Genomic DNA, 22,380 nt, shown 5'->3' with positions numbered 1-22,380 from the left:
GTGCCCATACATGTAATATCCCGCATGGTTTTTGAACAAAGTCAAAATTTAGATCTCAATGTCAATGAACCTCACCTTAATACTCTACGTTCTTTTTCTATCTTAACGACATCAATAAACAACCAGTCATAACAATCCATACAGTCCTCAAAGGCAACAAGTATCACAACGCATGGGAGCTTGTAACCACTAACAACTTGTCCAACTCTCACCTGAAAATGAGGCTGAGAAGTGGTTACATTTTGCAAGCACCTTATACTGACACATCCCATAAGTTGGTCTCCAACACCCAGTTTAGTACAAACCCGCATGATTACAATCATGTTTAAAGCGCAGCAAAGCAGATAAAGATGATACAGACATACCAAGACTCTCTCTCTCACATGTGCCCTTCTCTCTTTCTCTGTAACGGACGGTACTGTTTCCTTTCGCAAATGGTAAAGTTGTAAAAACAATGAACAAAAAAGAAAAAAAATAGTGTATTACTGACCAAATGTAATGGCTACAGAAAATATAACTATTTGAGTGACAAATTAGGCAAAATGTCTTATCTAATGGGACTGGGTGGCCGAGTGGTAACGCACTTGCGCTCGGAAGCGAGAGGTTGCGTGTTCAGGCCTGGGTCAGGCCGCAATTTTCTCCCCCCTTTCCTAACCTAGGTGGTGGGTTCAAGTGCTAGTCTTTCGGATGAGACGAAAAACCGAGGTCCCTTCGTGTACACTACATTGGGGTGTGCACGTTAAAGATCCCACGATTGACAAAAGGGTCTTTCCTGGCAAAATTGTATAGCCATAGATTAAAAAAATGTCCACCAAAATACCCGTGTGACTTTGAATAATAGGCCGTGAACAGTAGGATAGATAAAAATGTCCATCAAGTACCTGTGGGACTTGGAATAAAGTAAAAACAAATTCCATCTCACACGGCATTAAGTCTCAGGAAACATGAATACACGCATGCAGGAAAAAAATAAATATGGGTAGCGCCGTATGTATGGCAGCTCGCTTTCCCCGGGGAGAAAGCAGCCCGAATTTCCATGAGGGTAACCTCACTGGACTGTAAATCTTATCCAATCCAATCCAATCTTCGTAGATATATGGCTTTTATTCTCTCTCAACATCTCTCTCATTCTCTCTGCCTCAAACAATCACACCTTTCTCTCCACTACCTATAATCTTGGCATTTAAGAAAAAGATAACTATATCACTTAGTGTTTAAACAAAAGATTTGTCTTTCTTTCTTTATTTGGTGTTTAATGTCGTTTTCAACCACGAAGGTTATATCGCGACGGGGAAAGGGGGGAGATGGGTACGTGTATGACCGGTTTTTTTTACCCCGCCATTTAGGCAACCATACGCCGTTTTCGGAGGAAGCATGCTGGATATTTTCGTGTTTCTATAACCCACCGAACTCTGACATGGATTACATTTTTCGTGCGCACTTGGTCTTGTGCTTGCATGTACACACGGGGGTGTTCGGACACCGAGGAGAGTCTGCACACAAATTTGACTCTGAGAAATAAATCTCTCGCCGAACGTGGGGACGAACTCACGCTGACAGCGGCCAACTGGATACAAATCCAGCGCGCTACCAACTGAGCTACATCCCCGCCCATCTTTTCTAAGATAAAAGCAACATCCATTTACGACATCAAATTTTATTTTTCATCCCCCAGAACGACTTCCTGTTGTGTGAGCAAAGCACTCTGTGAGCACGACACTGAAGACTATGACCACTGAACACCAAAAAGTGAAATGATTCAGATATTTGCACACCACTATTCAAAGTCCCACATTATTTCTTTCAGCTACCCATAGACCATAAAACCGTTACGAGACAACCCATCAGTCCATCTTTCTTTCTTTATTTGGTGTTTAACGTCGTTTTCAACCATTCAAGGTTATATCGCGACGGGGAAAGGGGGGAGATGGGATAGGGGAAAGGGGGGGAGATGGGATAGAGCCACTTGTTAATTGTTTCTTGTTCACAAAAGCACTAATCAAAAAATTGCTCCAGGGGCTTGCAACGTAGTACAATATATGACCTTACTGGGAGAATGCAAGTTTCCAGTACAAAGGACTTAACATTTCTTACATACTGCTTGACTAAAATCTTTACAAACATTGACTATATTCTATACAAGAAACATTTAACAAGGGCAAAAAGGAGAAACAGAACCGTTAGTCGCCTCTTACGACATGCTGGGTAGCATCGGGTAAATTCTTTCTCGTCCCAACCAATATGGGACTCCCCCTAACCCGCGGGGGGTATCAGTCCATCAATACATATGATCATGACCAAACAGCAAAGAAAGAAAGACAAAAGCACCAAAAGATGCAAACTAGACTATTAGTAATCATAGCAGTCCTCGTGCTCCAAATTTTCTTCACACTTAACACAGTAAGCCTCCCGTAAACCATCACAGAGCTCCCCGAGCGTCTAAATACAGTACAAGCATACTTCCATTTGAACGCTCACCGAACGGGAACATCCTGGCTGCTTTCTGTCGAGCGTGAGACATTTTCCAAGAATTTATTTTCGTAGACTTGTTCCGTTAACAACAACGGCGCCTCGTTTTTGCGCTAGACCTAACTTTTAAAATCTAAATAATAAATTGACAGCTTGTTACACAAACATTCTTTAATCATAAAAGAATTCGTTTTTCATCAAGACAAGATCAGAACAATTCGAAGTTGTGAAAGTTTAAAAAAAGAAAAGCCCGGAAGCAGGGTCACGCAAGGGTCGTAGCAGACGACGGCCGGTTTATCAGTGCAAATCGCCGTTCCTCTCAACAGTCAAAAGCCATCGCTAGAGTTCTTGTGAACCACAGCCGTTGTTTCGTGCATAAAAAAACGTGCTATTGTAGATAAGCTCGCGCGGCACGTCGAGTCGCATTCAAATGACTAACTATGACGACTGCATTGTGAAAAGGGAAAACTGGATCACACGGGTTCACGATGGCTCAGGGGTAAGATAAACCACGCAAAAATAAATTCTTTGAAAATTGTTCGCTCTTTACGGAGGGCACCTAGGATGTTCTCAATTGGTGAGTGTTTAAATGAAAGGGTGTTTGTACTGTGTGTAAAAGCCTGACCGTATCTGTGATGGTTTACGGGAGGCTTACTCTGCCTTTAACACAGAAAGAATATGTGTGGCCTAAGTTCATGAGGATAAATACGTCCGACTAGCTGTGTCCTTTGAAACGGGTGAGAGAGCAATAAGAATATCTCACCCATTTAATATTAATATCTGTGAGATTCACTCTCAAGTCTCATAGCAGTGGTTTGATAATGATAATAAAAAAAACGCCAGTGTGTTATGGGAATACTTTTAACTTCACATCCCAATAATTTGTATAAATCTCTTTCTCTCATGAAGTGCGTGTAGGAGAATGATAGAGGGCGGTATGCCAGAATCATCTCAATTTGTCCACAATTTGGTTTAAAATATCAACCAGGTAGAAATGTAAATTTGAACAACAGGCAAAAATGTATACACTCACTTTTCTTTACCACAGCACAGACATCTCGTTCCTCCACTCGTGCAACTTTTGATACGTATGAATGCAAATGTATAAAGAAATACACATTGAAACAAGATGCTGGTCTGCTGAACACACACAATATTCAAAGGCAAGTGGGGTACAGATCACAGTATGTATCCAAAAATGTCAAGTTTCATTTTGTGCACTTGATCATTACACATGCTCACAAGTTAAAAACACAAAGTACATCACAATAAATGGAGTAAGCCTTTAGGGGCCATATATATTACTGAACTTGTCATGCAGTTTGAATCAATGCACACAAAAAATGAATTGGTGAACATTTATTACTGTTTATTAACACAACATTTCCCCTTTTTGCTGCGGGCATGAGGGGATAAAAAGGTGGATTTCAGAACCATGAACACTATGCTGAATTTGTCTCTTATTTTTAAAATGATGAATATTATATCTTATATATGAGACGTAGCCACACATTTTGTCGCACCCAAAGCAAATTTATTTGTTCAAATGGTTCACAGATAACAAGGCACGAATGATATCCCAAGTTTGCAGCAATTTAATTTTAGTTTGGGTTTTAGGGATCACTACTACATGAAAAATATGTATATATATTATATATATATATTCAATAGTGTCTTGGGGCATTTCATTTTTTTAAAGCACTTATTTTTGTATCAAAACATTTGAAAGCCATAAGCTAGAAAAGGTTGGTAAGTTTGCTATGATACTGTTTGTGTTTTCAAGGTACATTCTGACAACTTAATCTTTACTTTGTTCAACAGCACTACATGTAGATGTAAACATTTGCATCAGTTTTGAAAATTTACTTGCACACAAAAACACACTCATATGCACACACACATAAACACACACACATACACACACCCTATAATATTCACTCCACAAATAAAAACACTTAAAAGTTGGACTTGTAACTAGGTAGTTCAATTTGAATTACACAACAAACAGCAAAAGATAAATAACAACATTTGCATAAAACTACAAAACAGATCCAGTTTTTGACAGCTGCACAATCATTATTTCAATATTCAACTTAAAATCCAAAATAAAGGGAACAAAATCACCCAGTATGTACAATTAGCCACTTTCTTCTTCTTCTTCTTCTTCTTCAGCGTTCCAGAATTTTCTGGTTACGTGTGAGCTCGTTTGCCCATTTGGGTTCCCCACACTATACTCTGAGAGCATAGTCAGCTCACTCCGCTTTCGTTGAGTAGGCATGCCGGGTATTTTCGTGTTTCCATAACCCACCGAACTCTGACATGGATTACAGGATCTTTTCCGTGCGCACTTGGTCTTGTGCTTGCGTATACACACGAAGGGGGTTAAGTCACGAGCAGGTCTGCACATAAGTTGACCTGGGAGATCGGAAAAATCTCCACTCTTAACCCACCAGGCGGCAGCGACCGGGATTCGAACTCACGACCTCCCGATTAGGAGGCCGACGTCTTACCACCACGCCACTGCGCCCGTCAGCCACTTTCACAATTATTATAAGGGTGGGAGGGGTGGTATCTGCTGGCCAGTCAGATGAAGTCAAAGCTGAAAACAAAATGATCAACTCTCTTCTCCGCCTGCTATATATTATTTTGATTCTACAATGGAATCTGGCCGAGTGATTGTTATTCAAACATCAACAAGTACAACTATCCACATTTCCTTTCATAACAACAACGAACTGTGTCTTTTTGAACATCGAAGAACTACATCTTTCAAAACAACCAATAACTACATTAAGTTGCCCTCCTTTGCACATAGGGAAAATCCTTCCCTTATGAAATCAAATAAAGTCAAACGAAAAACCTCTGACAAGAAACGTTACGGCCTAGACCAGTCAGCTTAAACTAAGAAACTGACTAAGAAACCCAGCACACACCCCCCCACAAACTCATCACTCAGCAAAGAAAAGTAAAAATGGAGACCTATCTTCCTCACAAATCATGTTCAGGTACGAGCAGTGCTAGGCTGTCCGGCCTTCAAAGCCTTTTTGCGTTGCGACGCATAGATACGTATAAAGAGAGCGGCAAAGACGACAAAAATACCAAGGATACCGACGATGGTGACGGGATGCCCGTAGATGAGACAAGAGAGCAGGATGGCAAAGCCTTGTCGCATGGTCATGATGATGATGAAGCTGACAGCGCCGAACTGTGCAATGGTGTAGAAGATGAAGAGCTGGCCGGTAGCCGAGCAGATGCTAAGGATGACAGAGTGCACGACAAAGTCTGGGTGCCGCAGCATGAAGGCGGCAGAATCGATGAAGCCCCCTTGTTCTATCAATGAAACAGCGGTGAGCAGACAGGAGAAGAGATTGACGCCGGCCATCATCTGAATGGAGGACATCTTGTACTGGGTGAACAGCTCCCCCTGCCAGTTGGAGGTGAAGCTGTCAAACAGCATGTAGCCCACGAGCAGACACAGCCCGGAGGTGGTGGTCACTGTGTCGCCGTGCTTCGTGGCGTCCTGGCTGGTCAGCAGGAACAAGGACACGCCCACTGAGATCATGACGGCCGTCAGGTACTCGTAGTACTCATACTGCTTCTTGGACACCAGCTTCCCCATCAGCATCACGGGGATCACCTTGGAGGCCTTGGCCAACACCTGCAGAATAGCAAATGTAAAATATTTGAAAAATCAAGAGACTTTTCTTTTCTCCAAAGGCTACATTCTTCTATTTTTTAGCATTCCCATTTCACAAACTTGGTTAAACTGGATCAGAATTAAGGTAAACTCACACACAACCAATCTACACACGCACATACACAAACACTCACTTGCAATTTGCTCAGAAGAAACTGAACCTGATATTTCTGTTAAAAGCCACCACTCTGCGACAAAAACAAGTACAGGGCTCCCCACCGACACTCTACCTAGAGGGTCCTGGAACCCCCCATTTTATTTGTCAGAGGGTCCAATGACCCCCTCAGCGCAACTGTCATATAATTAACGTCCACACAGATCTGGCAGAACGTTTTCTCGTCTTAGAAATCTAGCCTAGTGAAGTTCGTCCCAAGAGTCACTCTTTTCAGGTTTAAGTGTGACATGGGACCCCCTTCAAGAATTCCTAGTATGTTTTTTGACTCACATGCGAAGCAAAAGTGAGTATGTTCTCACCCGAGTCGTCCGTCCGTCCGTCCGGCAAACTTTAACGTTGGATATTTCTTGGACACTATTCAGTCTATCAGTACCAAATTTGGCAAGATGGTGTATGATGACAAGGCCCCAAAAAACATACATAGCATCTTGACCTTGCTTCAAGGTCAAGGTCGCAGAGGCCATAAATGTTGTCTAAAAAACAGCTATTTTTCACATTTTTCACATTTTCTCTGAAGTTTTTGAGATTGAATACCTCACCTATATATGATATATAGGGCAAAGTAAGCCCCATCTTTTGATACCAGTTTGGTTTACCTTGCTTCAAGGTCAAGGTCACAGGAGCTCTTCAAAGTTGGATTGTATACATATTTTGAAGTGACCTTGACCCTGAACTATGGAAGATAACTGTTTCAAACTTAAAAATTATGTGGGGCACATGTTATGCTTTCATCATGAGACACATTTGGTCACATATGATCAAGGTCACTTTGACCCTTATGAAATGGGACCAAAATAAGGTAGTGAACCACTAAAAGTGACCATATCTCATGGTAGAAAGAGCCAATAAGCACCATTGTACTTCCTATGTCTTGAATTAACAGCTTTGTGTTGCATGACCTAGGATGACCTTGACCTTGGGTCACATGTATTTTGGTAGGAAAAATGTGTAAAGCAGTTCTTAGTGTATGATGTCATTGCTAGGTTTAGTTATTTGACCTTGACCCTGAAGGTCATGTAAAGGTCAAGGTCAAGCATGTGAGTCGTATGGGCTTTGCCCTTCTTGTTTCAGCTTCCAGTGTGTATAGGACACACGGACGCACAGTTTGGGGAGCCCTGTAATAAAAAAAACCCAACTGTGACAGCTGTGAAGTCTCACCTGTGTTGGGAAGCTGACAAACTTGAGGGCCTCATACTGGAACCAGCTGCTCATGATGTTGGAGAAGGAGCTGAAGGAGTACTTGAAGAGCGGTGCCGTGTGCTTTGGCTGATGCTGGAAGAATATCACCAACAGCGAGATCACAAAGGCCAGAATCCGGTTCACAAACACCAGAAACTGCGAGTTCTGGAAATACTCCCCAGGGGTGGTATCGGTCTTGCCGTACTCGTGCGTCATGATGCGCTCCTGAAGCACTCCCCAGGTCAGGTAGGACGCCTGAAGACCGAAGAAACAGATGAAGAGAACCATAGCACGCTTGGAGAGCGGTTGGTCCTCCATTTTCTTCTGAGCGCTGACGGGTTGGGCTCCTCCTTCCTCCACTGCGCTGCTGGCGTCTTTCTCATGGCCGAACACGCACAGCACCGCCATGTTGGAAAGGCATCCTGGTCCTGAAACACATCACAGCAACATGTTACACCTACATAAAGCATAAGCTTACCATCCCGAAGAAGGCAGTAATGTGCTGAATCGCGGTCGAGGTGAACAATGACTGTCGAGATCTGTGTAAAATGTCATATTTTGGTCAAAAACGCAAATAACATTTATGTATCGATCGAATTCCTTTCAGGTACTGACTTTGTTGTTGTTTTAACGATTGAACGAGCACACACACACACATGCAATCAAACACACACACCAAGAACACCTGTTTACACCAAACACATACACTTCAATGCGCCACAAAAATATTGCAACTTCAAAAGTTGATTTAACTCCTTCAATTAACATTAGAATATTTGATTATCGCAACATTTTGTTCAGAACATAATCAAAGGAACGGAAAATTCATGAACATCAAATAAAACATCAATTAAATTGCTACATCTCTTTGCACCGTCAGTGTCAGTAACTGTTGTGCACACTTGTCGTCACCCTGTCTCGCGATCAAGACTGGACGAGTTCATTGAGTTAGCTTGTGGGGTTAACAGCAGAGACAATCAACACGTTTGGTCTTATTTTGTTATTGTGATGTTCAAGTTGTTTATGGTACAGTTGTGGAAAGTAGGCAGAACTTGCATTGTCGTGGATGGTGGCATGTCAGGTTCATTTTCTGCACTGCCCCGCGCATATCGACTCGGCCGGTGGCTGCGTGTGCGACAGAGCTGAGTGAACTTCGAGAGAGGTTTGAATTTGGCCGCGGCAAAACTTGGAGTTGTGTGTTGCCTGCAATATGCTGATGGATGGTGTCTCCCATGTTCATCTTTTGTTCAGCTGAAGTGTGTTGGTAGATGGCCAGGGATGACAGTGATTTGTGACCTGTTACGTGGCTAGCTCGGTGGAGGACAGTAGCACTTGTTGCACGAATTATACGTTATTTGCGTTTTTGGCAGACGTGTGTTTTGATCTGTGGGTTAATCTGCGTGTCCCAAATATGAAGTAAGTAGTTCCTTTGAAGTTTCGGTTAACCTGAAACGCCCAAATATGAAGTTTTGTAGGCCTCTGGCGTCACATGGCTCAAAGAAGGGAAATCCAATGTCCAATCGATACATATAAGCATAACGACAGATCTCGAAGATTTGTCTACCAACCTGGTCACAAAGGATACAACTCTTACAAAAGTCCGGGTACTGATAAATCTTTGACAGAAGTCTGGTCAATCAAATTCAAGCAGCCATTAAACAGAACAGGTGTAAGATAAGTAAGAAGTTTTTCTTATCTCTGTGCTGGTCAGTGGCACAAGTAAAACAATTGCTAATTTAAACAAACAAATGGTCAATATTCACAGAAATGAGGAAGAGGATCCATGATTGCTTGGGCAACATAAATCAGTATTTGAATGTTAAGTTTGACAATGTTAATCTAATTCACGTATTGCATTTAAGGACAATGCAACCGATACTGTGTGTGAAATTTGTTTGCTGGGTCAGTACAGAACAGCATAAAGCATTTGTAATTGTGTGTTGATGAGTATGTATATGGGGTGGAAAACCTTTCCTCATCATGCAGGCATAAGTGTTACGGGTAGGGAATAGTTAATGCATAGGCTTGTCAAGGAAAACAGGGTTGTAAGGGTGATAGGTTGGTGAACTTCTTTCTAAATCAGTGGAGCCTGCACTAAAAGGTCAAGCTTGTGGTCAAAAGTGTTCCCACATTACATGTATATTTTAGTAGAAATAAAAGACGAAAGGACAGCAGAAGGTGTCCTTTCATGGGAGGTGTCTTCCCATTGGACGGGCCTCACAACGCAGCTAGCCGAGGTACTACTGAACATGTACTTTCTACTTCTAGGTACAGCCAGTAAAATACCCAACATAACTGATTTAACATCATCTCTGATCTATGCTGCATTTCAATAAGTACTACACTACGTCACACACAACAGTTTCAAAAATAATGAAGTTTGATTTTCACCAGTCTTTTTCTGATAGTTTAGTATAAAAACTGACCACATAAAAGTTCAAGCAAAGACTGCAACCACTTTCTAAGCAGTCTGACAAGAATTGTGCATCCTGCAACCAGCACAATAATCAATACTTTGAATGGCTGCCTTCAAAGAGAGCATAATTCAGTAACATCTTGTCAAGCAGTTTGACAAAAAGTCCTGCTTAAACCTATGGGACAATCAATACTCTCCTTAGCTACAAAACGCAAATAAACCCAGCTTAATGGAAGGTGAGTTTTTTCTTTAAACTTTACCAGTTAGTCATACTGATAGTGAGAGTGGCAATAAATTTGGGTGTAGACATTTCAACTGTAAATCACGCTGCGAGGTGAGGAGATTGTGTGTGTGTGTATGTGCGTGTTTTGTACCTCAACTGAAGTACTGGCTAAGCTCTGACAGTGCTTTATTTTTGTCCAATGTTCCTCTTAACACATACATTTGTGAACTACAGAAAACTGTTTGTTTTGTATAAAAATGTGTGTTTGTATGTGTGCGTGTCTGTGCATGCATGTGCATGTGTTCACATGTGGGCTGGATTTGTATTCAGTTGGCCGCTGTCAGCGTGAGTTCGATCCCAGGTTCGGCGGAAATTTATTTCACAGAGTCAACTTTGTGTGCAGACTCTCTTCGGTGTCCGAACCTCCCCCCGTGTACACTACATTGGGTGTGCACGTTAAAGATCCCACGATTGACAAAAGGGTCTTTCCTGGCAAAATTGCTTAGGCACAGTTAATAATTGTCTACCTATACCCGTGTGACTTGGAATAATAGGCCGTGAAAGGTAAATATGCGCCGAAATGGCTGCAATCTACTGGCCGTATAAAATTTCATCTCACACGGCATCACTGCAGAGCGCCTAGAACTGTACCCACGGAATATGCGCGATATAAGACTCATTGATTGATTGATTGATTGAAATCAACAACGCTGTTAGGCCAAAAAAAAAATAGGTGTGGTTACGGTAACATAGCCAAAAAAAATAGGGTAGGTAGGTAGGCAATCACTTTTTTTTTTAAAACTTTTTTTCTAATGTGTACAAATTAAACCTACTTGACAGGGAAATAAGTGTGCGACACGGGCGCTTTCGCTTTCATTGCGTTTTTTGCACTGGTTTTTTTTGTTTTTTTGTGACAAATGTAATAAAAAGTTATAGGATCGGCCCCTAAAAATAGGGTAGGTCGGGTTACCGTAACCACACCTATTTTTACACCCCCGGTATAGGGGTGTGTATAGGTTTCGCTCGATGTGTTTGTTTGTTTGTGTTCGCATATAGATCTCAAGAATGAACAGACCGATCGTCACCAAACTTGGTGAACAGGTTCTATACATTCCTGAGACGGTCCTTACAAAAATTGGGACCAGTCAAACACACGGTTAGGGAGTTATTGGTGGATTAAGATTCTACAAGGACTTATAGAGGCACATCTTCATGGTCAAAGGGAAATAACCATTCTCACTCAGTCACTGCCACCAACTGAGAAGGTTATTTCCCTTTGACGGGGGTGTTTTTCCTACCTCATAGGAATTTCTTGTTTTTTTAGGCCTTACAAATCTGTGCTGTACATTTGCCTGCAAGTAACCTAATGCACTGTACATGTAACTATACAGATACCATATGCGTACAAAAAGCTGAGTGTCTGACTTGCGCATTTTTACTCCTCACTAAATGTGTGGAAGTAGAAAATGCATGAGAGACTATTTTCCTTTATGAGTATATTTCAACTGTCCCATGTTAATTAGTTTTGGTGGTTCAATTAGCAATAAAAGAAAAAAGAGTAGGTCTTAAATGTCTTCCTGCCATACATCTCCTTATTAATAAATGTATTAATATCTTCTTGCTAACTTCAACATTTCATGAAAATCAAAGTAAAGAAGGAAAAAAACAAAAGAAAACAGCCACAGGAACAATGTGGGATGCCCGTGTCAGAGAGTAGGATGATACAGGGTTAAGCTCATAAGAGTATCCACACCTGTTGGCTAGTGTGCCAACTGTTACCCATATTCCTACGTCAACGCAGCCCAACCCATCACAGCAGTACACACCAAAAATATTGAACAGAACCGTTTGCTTGATAGTAATGGCTTGCGCTAAACCAGATTTTATTGATTAAAGCCTACAACAGAGACAGATATGTACTGATTTAATTCTGCTACCCTGATTTACAGCCTGCTTTCACGCAGATAAGAGACAGGATCTAACAAAATGTTAGACATGGGTGAAACTGATCAGAATTGAAAATAAGGAAAATGAGACCGGGGTCCAGGGGCCGCCCAAGCCCTGGTGGGGTGCAGGGCAGGGGCGGATCAGTTCATTTTATGGGGGGGTTTCCCAAAAGTATATTGTAAAGATATGGGTGTGAAGGCGCGAAGCGCCGAGCCGACGGCGCAAAGCGCCTAGCTTGCTAGGGGGGTCCAAAATTTTGAAAAAAAGGATGCAAAATGGTGCAATCTGGTGCATTCTGAGGATGATCATTACCAGTTTCAGGCAGCAGATTTTGTCACTGATTAATACCCCAAAAATTGAAACTCAATGTAAAATAAAGAAATGCACCATAAAAATATTTTTATTTTTTGGCTGTTTTTTTTCTTCCGGAAACCCCAGAAACCCCCTCCGTTGTCCGCCCCTGCAGGGGCAACGCCCTGCTAGGGGGGCCCAGGGGGGCGAAGCCCCCCCGGAAGAAAACGAAAAATCAGGATTTTAAGGGTAAAAGTAGGCCTATCCTGGTATCTCAAACACACAAATTTGCACATTAAACATGGTAACAAATGCCAAGCTGTAGTCCGATAATTCTCGCGCCCAGTGAAACAAAGACTCAGCGATGTCCGGTCACTGTGTTTGGGGAAAAACGAATCGGATCGAAAAATTTTCAAAATAAGGAATTCCTTATTTGACCAATTTCATTAGGCGGATTTCCGCCCTGAGGCGGAAGAGTTTCACCCATGGTTAGAACACTGGACAGTATTAATGTGTATTCCGAAGCGAAAAAAACACAAACTATATGCTTCTCTTCTATTTAAAGGATTTTCCATGTTAATTGGCCAAAAGCTATAAGTTATAGTTTACATAAAGCACTTAGCCAATGTTCTAAAGTTAAAAACTATTCACATTTCTGTTCATGTGTAAAATGTTTTAACCCAATCAGCCAACATATACATACCCCGTCGCGATATAACCTTGAACGGTTGAAAATGACGTTAAACACCAAATAAAGAAAGAATATATACATACATCAATCTGTAGAGCCTGATATTAACCCCTTCACTGCCCACCCCGTATGTAATACGTGGTCATTTTCGGTTTGTCATACGCCCATAACCGTATCTCATACGTGGAATTTGTGTCAACAACATTTCAGGACATTTCTGAAAACTAAATGGGAGGTAACCACTGTCCAAGTACTTGTAGGGGTTCTAAACACAGTTCTTTCCCATAGACCGTTCGGATAAGGTACTACCACTGTTGAAAACTGTGTTTGAAATGTAGAACCGACTATAGCATTCAGCCGCCATTCACAATGGCGGCCGAAAGTCGGACCTCAACTCGTAGACCTGTTTTCAAGCGATACAGTGTTCTGGAAGCTCTACAAGAAGTGATTTATGGATTACCACACAGAAGAATACTTTTATGGGCTGTAATGTGAGTACCTGATGTTTGACACCAGTTTTAGCAGTGTTTTGTGTGGTTTTACGTGCTGCAATGTGTGTGTGTGTGTAAGTCCGGAAACTGTAATTTTTAACAAAAATGGTCATTATATCAATTTTTACTATAACAATCACAAACAAAGTCTAATGATCATGTCATCCTATAATAGCCAAGGGTATAAGCAAAACACATGCCAAAGATCTAAGAGATATCTCAATAAATGATCGAGCAGTGAACAGATTAGTGAACCTACCGAAGAAAGCGAAATTTTGCCCTGGCACACAGCAATACCAAAATGCTGTTATACTGTGGCAGTGAAGGGGTTAATTGGGTGAAAACGATTTTACAAAGTCTACTTCACGAAGCTTGTTGCATGAAGCTTTGGTACTGAATTTCTGATAAAAGTCTCTGCAAAGTCTTTCTGAAGTCAACTTTGGGCTAAATAGACGTTTCCTGGAAATAACTCTGTCAGGATTTTTAAGCAGTGTGGCAGAGTAAGAGCCCCTTTTACTGAGCCAAGCTTTTGAAAGTGAGGCGAAGCAATGAGCAGGCTACTGGCAGGCTTTAACCTGCCGTCGCAACAAATGACTAACTCTGATGTGTATGTTTTGCAGTGTGTGTTTGAGTTATTTTTCTAAACTCACGTGACCTCAAGCAAAACCTATGCGACCTCAGTCAAAACACATTGTCAGCGATCACTGCTGCGACAAATCGTGAACTTTGATGAGTAAATTTTTGAAAGCAAAGAGTATCATATTAAGCGCACGCTGCATAGCATACACATCAGACTTAGTTGTTCGTTGCGATGGCAGGTTAAAGCCGGCCAGGTAAGCCTGCTAGTTGCTTAGCCTCGTTTTAAAAAAGCTTGGCTCAGTAAAAGGGGCTCCCACTCTGCCACACCGCTTAAAAATCCTGACAAACTTATTTCCGAACATTGTCCATTATGACAGCTTTACGTTTCTTAAAACATCATGGTCAGTACATTCGAATCTTTTATTTTCAAGCTGCATTAAAATGTTGTAACCGAGTGCCGTAACACTACGATCACCCCGGGAGGCGAAGTGCAATCAAACAAGATTGAAAATGTTAGGGTTAACTTCTTAGCCCTATAAAAACTGTTATGCAAACCCGAAGGTTTCCATGAACATACAGACAATCGGAAACCACCAGACCCCGTCACAAACAGAATTCCACAATCCAGAGGTGTTGACTTAAAGGCCAACAACTCGGGTGCAGAGTCTGTGAAAGGAGCGGTAGCCTCCCCTGTCACAATGTAATGAAGCTTAAAATTGTCTTGCAAAACACATAAATATGTTCTGAGCAGGAAAGTAACTAACAGGTTCTGTATCAAACTACAACTGTACATAACTTCCCTCGGGCATCTACATCACAAATCACTCACACAGTTTATTGCAGTCACTCGACACACTGACAGGTGGCCTAGGTGTTCAAGTCAAGCATGTTGTTGATTATTAAGGAAACTAATCAATTCCCAGCTGATTAAGTCACTCCCTCCCAGTCTAATCTACTTAACATTACACTGCTACGGGCTTTCTGCAAACACTGTTTTTTTTAAGAACAACATTTTACAAAATTCTTGCTACTTTCAAAATAAATTGTTGGAAAAATGTTGAAAAATTATTACATTTCAATCATGTCAAAACAGAGACAAGTTGTGGGAAAAGATATTCTAACATTCAGTCAATCTGTCAGCCTGTACCTAAAAGATCAACAGTGAAAGCCCAGTCAGTCATCACCGAGACCAGTGCGGCTTTTGGCTAGCTGAAATCCGAAAGACATAGATGGGACGTGCTGGCCGGTCTCCCCAAAGCATGCAATCATTCTTAGATTCAGGAAATGATAAAGAATTTATATATATATACAATGCAATCATTCTTAAATCTGTGGCTGGAATTTGAATTAGAATTTTAACGCACAAGTTAACTAATTTGTAAGCTTCCAACTCTCAAGGTGAAATGCAATCCATAGACTGGGTTTTGATCGATTTGACTGAATAATGAGATCGCCACAGTGCAAAAAGCCAGATACTTCTATCTTTTAAGTAATGATACTAATTAATGATTGCACTTAATACATGTATAACTAATTAGTGGTAACACTTACCGGCTGTTTCGTTGTATTTACTCTGCCTGAGATAACGGATCAGCAGGGCCCCAGGAACAAAGATGGTGGCATACCCCAACAGATTGAGTGCAAGACGCACAATCCAAATATCTTCCAAGGATTTTCCTTCAGCCCCAGAACTGTTTCCAGAACTCTGGCCCAGTATGGCAAAGGGCATCAGGAATAAGATGAAGAACAGTCCCCCACATAGGATGGCCATCTTGAACCTGCAAAAAGTAGATAAGGCCAACAAAAAAAAATTGTCTGTTTCTGGTAACATGGCTAAAAAAAAGTGTCGGTAGGTAGGGATTTTGTTTAATTTTTTTTTTTTAACCCCAAATGTAGACCAATAAAACTAACTTTAAAAATCGCGCAAAGAGACTGGATTCACTATACATAGAGACAAGACACTCAACACATTTACAAATCGTCAGCGGACTTTCGTTTTCACACGTTTTTGTTGTTCATTTTCTCACCCTGTCCTTTACCACCAAAAAAATTAAAAAATTGTTGAGTTTGGAAAAAAAAAGGTTAGGGTCGGCGCCGAAATTTAGGGTCGGTCGGGTGACCAGAAACAGACAATTTTTTTTTTTTTGCCTAACCAAACTGTACATGTACTTCCAGTTCTTCTGACTGTAGGAACACAACGGTAAAATGCAATTCCATCGTGCACGCCTTAGAGCCATCACGTATTTGAGCTATTCAACGATTTCCTTCCAAAAAGATGTTTTCTTGCAAAAAATTAACCATAAGTTGCAGTTAATTATTGGTTAACAGCAGCGTATGAAGCTGTCTCACCAACAATCAAACTTTAAGACAGTAACAGATAATAACATTGAACATCTGATGATCATCATAATGCTTAAAGATCATGACTTACAGTAAACAACAACAACAAAAGAAGAAGAAAAAGACCCTGCCTCTCTGCAAGCCAATAAAATGAAAAAAGACAATCAACCATACACATCATCATCAGTCATCAAACCATTGTTATTGAAAATGATGTTCTTTTTTAATACATGTAGATTTATATTCTTTGTGTACAGTCACAATCACATACATGCTCATGCTTAAAGATAGGGACATCTGTGTTTGAAGCATTAAAGCTTCCTTACATAGTTATTACCTCCTGAGCTAGCGGCTCATAGTCATATAATACACTAGCAGTTAAGCCCGGCTTCGCCCGGGAGTAAGCGGAGCCCTGTAGCAATTTAAGACGCTCGCTATCCCATTATGATTAGCTTTACCTCCTTTGTTTGGATACAAAAAAAGAGTTATCTCCCAATGGGAGGTCCATAATCTGAAAAAGGAAACAATGAATCAAGAAACTAAAACCCAGGTGCACATCTGCGGCACCTAGGGAGTGTACGTGCACACTATCTTGTTCCTGCCTCTTGCCATCTCAGAGGTATGGCGACCACAGACAAAAAAGAGTTATCTCCCTTACCTTCTAGAAATTTCCGGAACTGTCCAGTTAATTTTTCATTCTTCATTTCTTCCCCTCATCGGAGCAATAGCAAGTCTCTAATATCACTGGCATGATGTGCTTGCTACAAGTGAACAGTTATCTCCCTTACCTTCTAGAAATTTCCGGAACTGTCCAGTTAATTTTTCATTCTTCATTTCTTCCCCTCATAGGAGCAACAGCGAGTCTCTAATATCACTGGCATGATGTGCTTGCTACAGGTGAACAGTAGGCACTGAACTGGTCTTGCACCATATAGGCTGTATTCAATAAATGGGAGGTCCATAATCTGAGAAAGGAAACAATGAATCAAGAAACTAAACCCAGGTGCACATCTGCGGCACCTAGGGAGTGTACGTGCACACTATCTTGTTCCTGCCTCTTGCCATCTCAGAGGTATGGCGACCACAGACAAAAAAGAGTTATCTCCCTTACCTTCTAGAAATTTCCGGAACTGTCCAGTTAATTTTTCATTCTTCATTTCTTCCCCTCATAGGAGCAACAGCGAGTCTCTAATATCACTGGCATGATGTGCTTGCTACAGGTGAACAGTATAGGCACTGAACTGGTCTTGCACCATATAGGCTGTATTCAATAAATGGGAGGTCCATAATCTGAGAAAGGAAACAATGAATCAAGAAACTAAAACCCAGGTGCACATCTGCGGCACCTAGGGAGTGTACGTGCACACTATCTTGTTCCTGCCTCTTGCCATCTCAGAGGTATGGCGACCACAGACAGACAGACACACAGACAGACACTCTCTTTTATTTATATGTATAGATTACTCTCCAAGTCCAAGATAAAAGCTCAAGTACGTGTTGATACTCTTTCTATTCAACCTATTTTACGAGCCATGTGGTTTTTGACATTCAAATTATTAGAACACTAGAAATCACTGCATACATATATATATGTCAGATTACATAAGGTCCTGACAGTGTACTACAAGTAAACCAGGTTCAGTTCATTACACACACAACCAGACACAGAGTAAACAACAATCCTCACAGTTCAATTTGCAGTTAAAAGGTGTTCAGTTTCCTAGTCTGCCTTTTCACAAAAGACTGAACTAAAATAACAACTGACAGCTTCCTCTTGTACATGTACCAAAGAAAAGACATACATCCAGTCCACACACAATTACTGCTACTGCAGTCTAGCTTACTTCACAACACCAATAAACTCAATCAAATGTCCATGTTGACATCAACATTGAAGAATGAAATGCACAGCAAACAGTAAAACTACACACACACAAACACACGCACCAATACACACACACACACACACACACACAGAAAGACAGACAGAGAGACAGTGACAACCAGGCAGACCAAAAAAGACACACACACAGTTAAGGTTTGAAAAAAAAAGAGGAAAACTGCCAAAGTGCCATACAATGACACCAGGCAGTAAATTAAACTGCAACGAACAGGGTGAGCAATGTCTTCTGATGACTTTCATTTTAAACTCAACTAAAAGCTTCACAAGTGTGGATAAAGCTGACTTTCAAGATACAAAATCAAATACCAGCACAGAGATAAACTGAACTTATTTACATATTTACCTGAATCCCCTCCCATACCCAGCCAAGGGTTATAAAATGGAAGCCCACCAAAAATGTAAAACAAAGTCAAAGAGAGCCCGTCACGGCTGTAACAAACTGTCAGCTAGACCTGTGCTGCCCTACGCTCATACCGACAAGGCCCTTAACCCCCTCCCATACCCAGCCAAGGGTTATAACATGGACATCCACTAAATGTTAAACCTAAACCTAAACCTCCTCCCCTGATTTGACATTTTCCCATTATATGATATAATGTTATACGAATGAATATTTATGCACGTATTTTGTGTGTCACTGTTGCATTGATAGTAAAACAAACAAAAAAAGTAACATAACATGTGCGAACTGTACATATACTTGCTCTTACATCTCTCCCTGAACATAACTTAGTCACTTTTTTACTCTTTGGTTTTAAAAGGTGGCCCTGAAATGTTAAACTTTGTAAAAGAATTTCATTGTTGGAAATAAATATACCATACCGTACTTTCCGGGTGACAAGGCGCTTCGTTATACAAGACGCACCCCCTTCTTTTTAAAAAAAATTGTAATCCAGTCACCCATTGGACACAGGGGGCCGATAGGGCGCACCAAAATGACCCAGTTTTTGCCATGAGAGGTGGTTTCCCTGTCATATCTGAGAGAGGAAACACTTCCTGCACCGGGGTCAGTGACCGGTCAGTGACCGACTTTAACTGAGTGAAAATATGTGTGCTCTGTGTGTGCGGCCAGATCAAAGGCATTGTGATAGCTGGGTGGCCTTGTTTATAGACACGACCTTCTTCCCAGGGGTCAATGACCCAGTTTTTGCCATGAGAGGTGGTTCCCCTGTCATATCTGAGAGAGGAAACACTTCCTGCACCGGGGTCAGTGACCGAGTTTAACAGAGTGGAAATCTGTTTGTGCGGCCAGATCAAAGGCAGGGCAGTACCTAGTAGCTGAAACATGCATTATCACAAGTTGTTTGACTGGTACTCAAGCGGTCTCTTTGATTTCACGGATTAGGCGCTTCGTTATACAAGACGCAGGGGTCGAACGCCTTATGACCCGGAAAGTACGGTATATATATATATATACCCATCTCCAGTGCTTCATGGAGACATGCAGTGGGTTCGAACTCACAAAACCATAAAACAGAAAGTGAACCTTTTTAACAAACTTTTATTATCACCACTCTTACCCCTCCCCATCATCCTCCCTTCGTCCTCACTTGAACCAGGTCTCTAGTATATCATCACATACATGTCCCTAATACAATAGGAAATCTTCCTGTGAGGACGTTAAGCACCCCCCCCCCCCCCTCACTACTATACCTGAATCATTTCTAAACATGTTGGAAATTTAAGGACAATAAATATAATGAATAAAACTGTCCATATTAATGGAAAAGCACATGTCTGCGAATGACCAGATTGCCAGTTTACGCATCATAGTGGAGCAGTCGCTGGAGTGGAAGTCTCCTCTATACATCAACTTCATTGATTATGAGAAAGCCTTCGACAGCGTGGACAGAGAGTCACTGTGGAAACTCATGCGGCACTACGGCATTCCAGAGAAATTCATCTCCCTCATCCGGGGCACCTACCAGGATATGAAGTGTAGAGTCGCACATGCTGGCCAGCTATCCGACAGTTTTGAGGTGAAAACGGGGGTACGACAAGGATGTATACTGTCACCATTCCTATTTCTTCTGGCTATCGACTGGATCATGAAGACCACAACAGCAGGCAGGAGAAATGGGATACAATGGACACTCTTCGATCAACTGGAAGACCTCGACTTTGCGGATGATCTTGCCCTCCTTTCCCACAACCATGCCCAAATGCAAGACAAGACTACTCACCTGGAGACAATATCAGCCGGTGTAGGACTCAAGATCAACAAGAGGAAAACCGAATTGATTAAGACCAACACCACAGCCGGCAATCCGGAGATGATCAATGGGGAGCCCATCAAGGAAGTGGAGTCCTTTGTTTACCTGGGGAGCATCATTGACGGACAAGGAGGCTCGGACAGGGACGTCAAAGCAAGGATTGGGAAAGCACGGGGAGCCTTTGTCATGCTAAAGAAGATCTGGAGTTCCAAGGAGATTAGCCAAAGGACGAAGCTTCGGATCTTCAATTCAAATGTCAAGTCTGTTCTTCTCTATGGGTGTGAGACATGGAGGACAACAGAGACCATGCTGGGAAAGATCCAAGTCTTTGTCAACACCTGCTTGAGGCGCATCCTAAACATCAGATGGACGGACAGAATCCGAAATGAAGACCTTTGGCAGAGAGCTGACCAGAAACCAGCGGCGCAGCAAATTCTCCGGAGGAAATGGGGCTGGATAGGGCACACCCTGAGAAAGCCAGCATCCAGTATCACGAGGCAAGCCCTGAAGTGGAATCCACAAGGGAAAAGGAAGAGAGGCCGGCCGCGCAACAGCTGGAGACGAGACACTGAAGCAGAGATCAACAGGCAGGGGAAGACCTGGAGCCAGATCGAAAGGGCAGCCCAGGACCGTGTCGGATGGAGAATTGTCGTCGATGGCCTATGCTCCCCCGGGGGTTCATAATGGCCTAAGTAAGTAAGTAAGTACATGTCTGCGAATGAAGCTTTGGAACTGCCAATATTGGCATCCCTTACCAAGCCTCTTAGTTTTAGCAATGTTCAGACACATGCATTCCTCACTTGTGCCTGCACCAAAAGATTAAACTGATCGAGTAAGAACATTGTAACTTAATTTCATTAGTGACAGCTAGGTTAAGTTAACCCTTGCCAATCATGAACATTATGAAAGATTATGTCAGTTTCTGATCCTAGTGTTCTTACTCTCACACCTGGTGTAAATGAAACAGTATTATTTATCATGTATATATCATATAAACGTTGAAACAAAACAAAACAAAAACTCACCATGAGGGCTGTTTAGATTCGCCCAACATTTTCATCTTCGAAAGAACAAAATTAGCAAAATACAGATAACAGTGGTAAATTCTGAGACGCATCCTGCAAATCCTATCATTTGACGTCTATGATACTCAAATAAAGTTACACACAGTATCGGTATGCGATAAACCTGAGAAACTCCTGAATGTCAGGATTTGTGTGCAAATCAAATGATTTCCATACGATATAGACACCAGCAAATGACAGCAGTAGCAGGCTTTTCTTCCTACTCACTAGACACGCACGATCGTTTAAAATAATCACACCCACCGTCAGTGAATTTCTTATTTGCCTTTTCGCAATAAAAAACCCCTCATGCGTATCGCTCCGTTTTCCCTGAAGCATGCTCCCAAAGCCTCTTATTAAACCCGTCCACGACAAAAGAAAGGCAATAAACCATCATTCTAAGTCCTGCTTACCTGAAGCAGCCGTTGCACGGCTACGGTGGCTGTACCGATGTCAATAAAAGTGGGGCCGCATCAAATGCCAACTATGCTGTATCCTGAGGGCTTACCGGAAGTGTACATGTGTCCAATGTAACTATTGTCCAATCAAAAAACGTGTGCACAGGGTTGTCTCTCTTGTTGCCCTTCAGTTTATGAATTCTTTCTTTTTTTCCAAGAATTATTTAAAGAAATGAGAATTCAGTCCCCCAAAAATGAAATTACCACTTTTTGTAGATAGTGATACTTTCCAAGAAGAGGACAG

General features: G+C 41.7%; 1 protein-coding gene across 2 annotated transcripts; it reads right to left on the bottom strand.

Moving 5' to 3' along the window:
- Positions 1–2,408: 2,408 nt before the first annotated feature.
- Positions 2,409–22,232, bottom strand: LOC138951721 (adenosine 3'-phospho 5'-phosphosulfate transporter 1-like). 2 transcript variants are annotated; one of them, XR_011451196.1, is made up of 5 exons: positions 22,092–22,232; positions 15,710–15,936; positions 7,500–7,948; positions 5,013–6,127; positions 2,409–4,620 (listed from the first exon to the last, which is right to left on the bottom strand). XR_011451196.1 is itself a non-coding variant. In XM_070323283.1 (4 exons), exons 2-4 carry the CDS (start codon positions 15,927–15,929, stop codon positions 5,471–5,473), a joined length of 1,326 nt encoding a protein of 441 aa, XP_070179384.1. In that variant the 5' UTR covers positions 15,930–15,936; positions 22,092–22,232; the 3' UTR covers positions 2,409–5,470. The 2 variants fall into 2 exon arrangements, 1 of the variants encoding a protein (XP_070179384.1); XM_070323283.1 differs by having other exon boundaries at positions 2,409–6,127.
- Positions 22,233–22,380: the final 148 nt, after the last annotated feature.

This window comes from Littorina saxatilis, linkage group LG17, assembly GCF_037325665.1.
Source record: "Littorina saxatilis isolate snail1 linkage group LG17, US_GU_Lsax_2.0, whole genome shotgun sequence".
In the NCBI taxonomy this organism is placed as follows: Eukaryota; Metazoa; Mollusca; class Gastropoda; order Littorinimorpha; family Littorinidae; genus Littorina; species Littorina saxatilis.
Note: the sequence above shows the minus strand (reverse complement) of the source record. Positions and strands in the feature narration are given on the sequence as shown.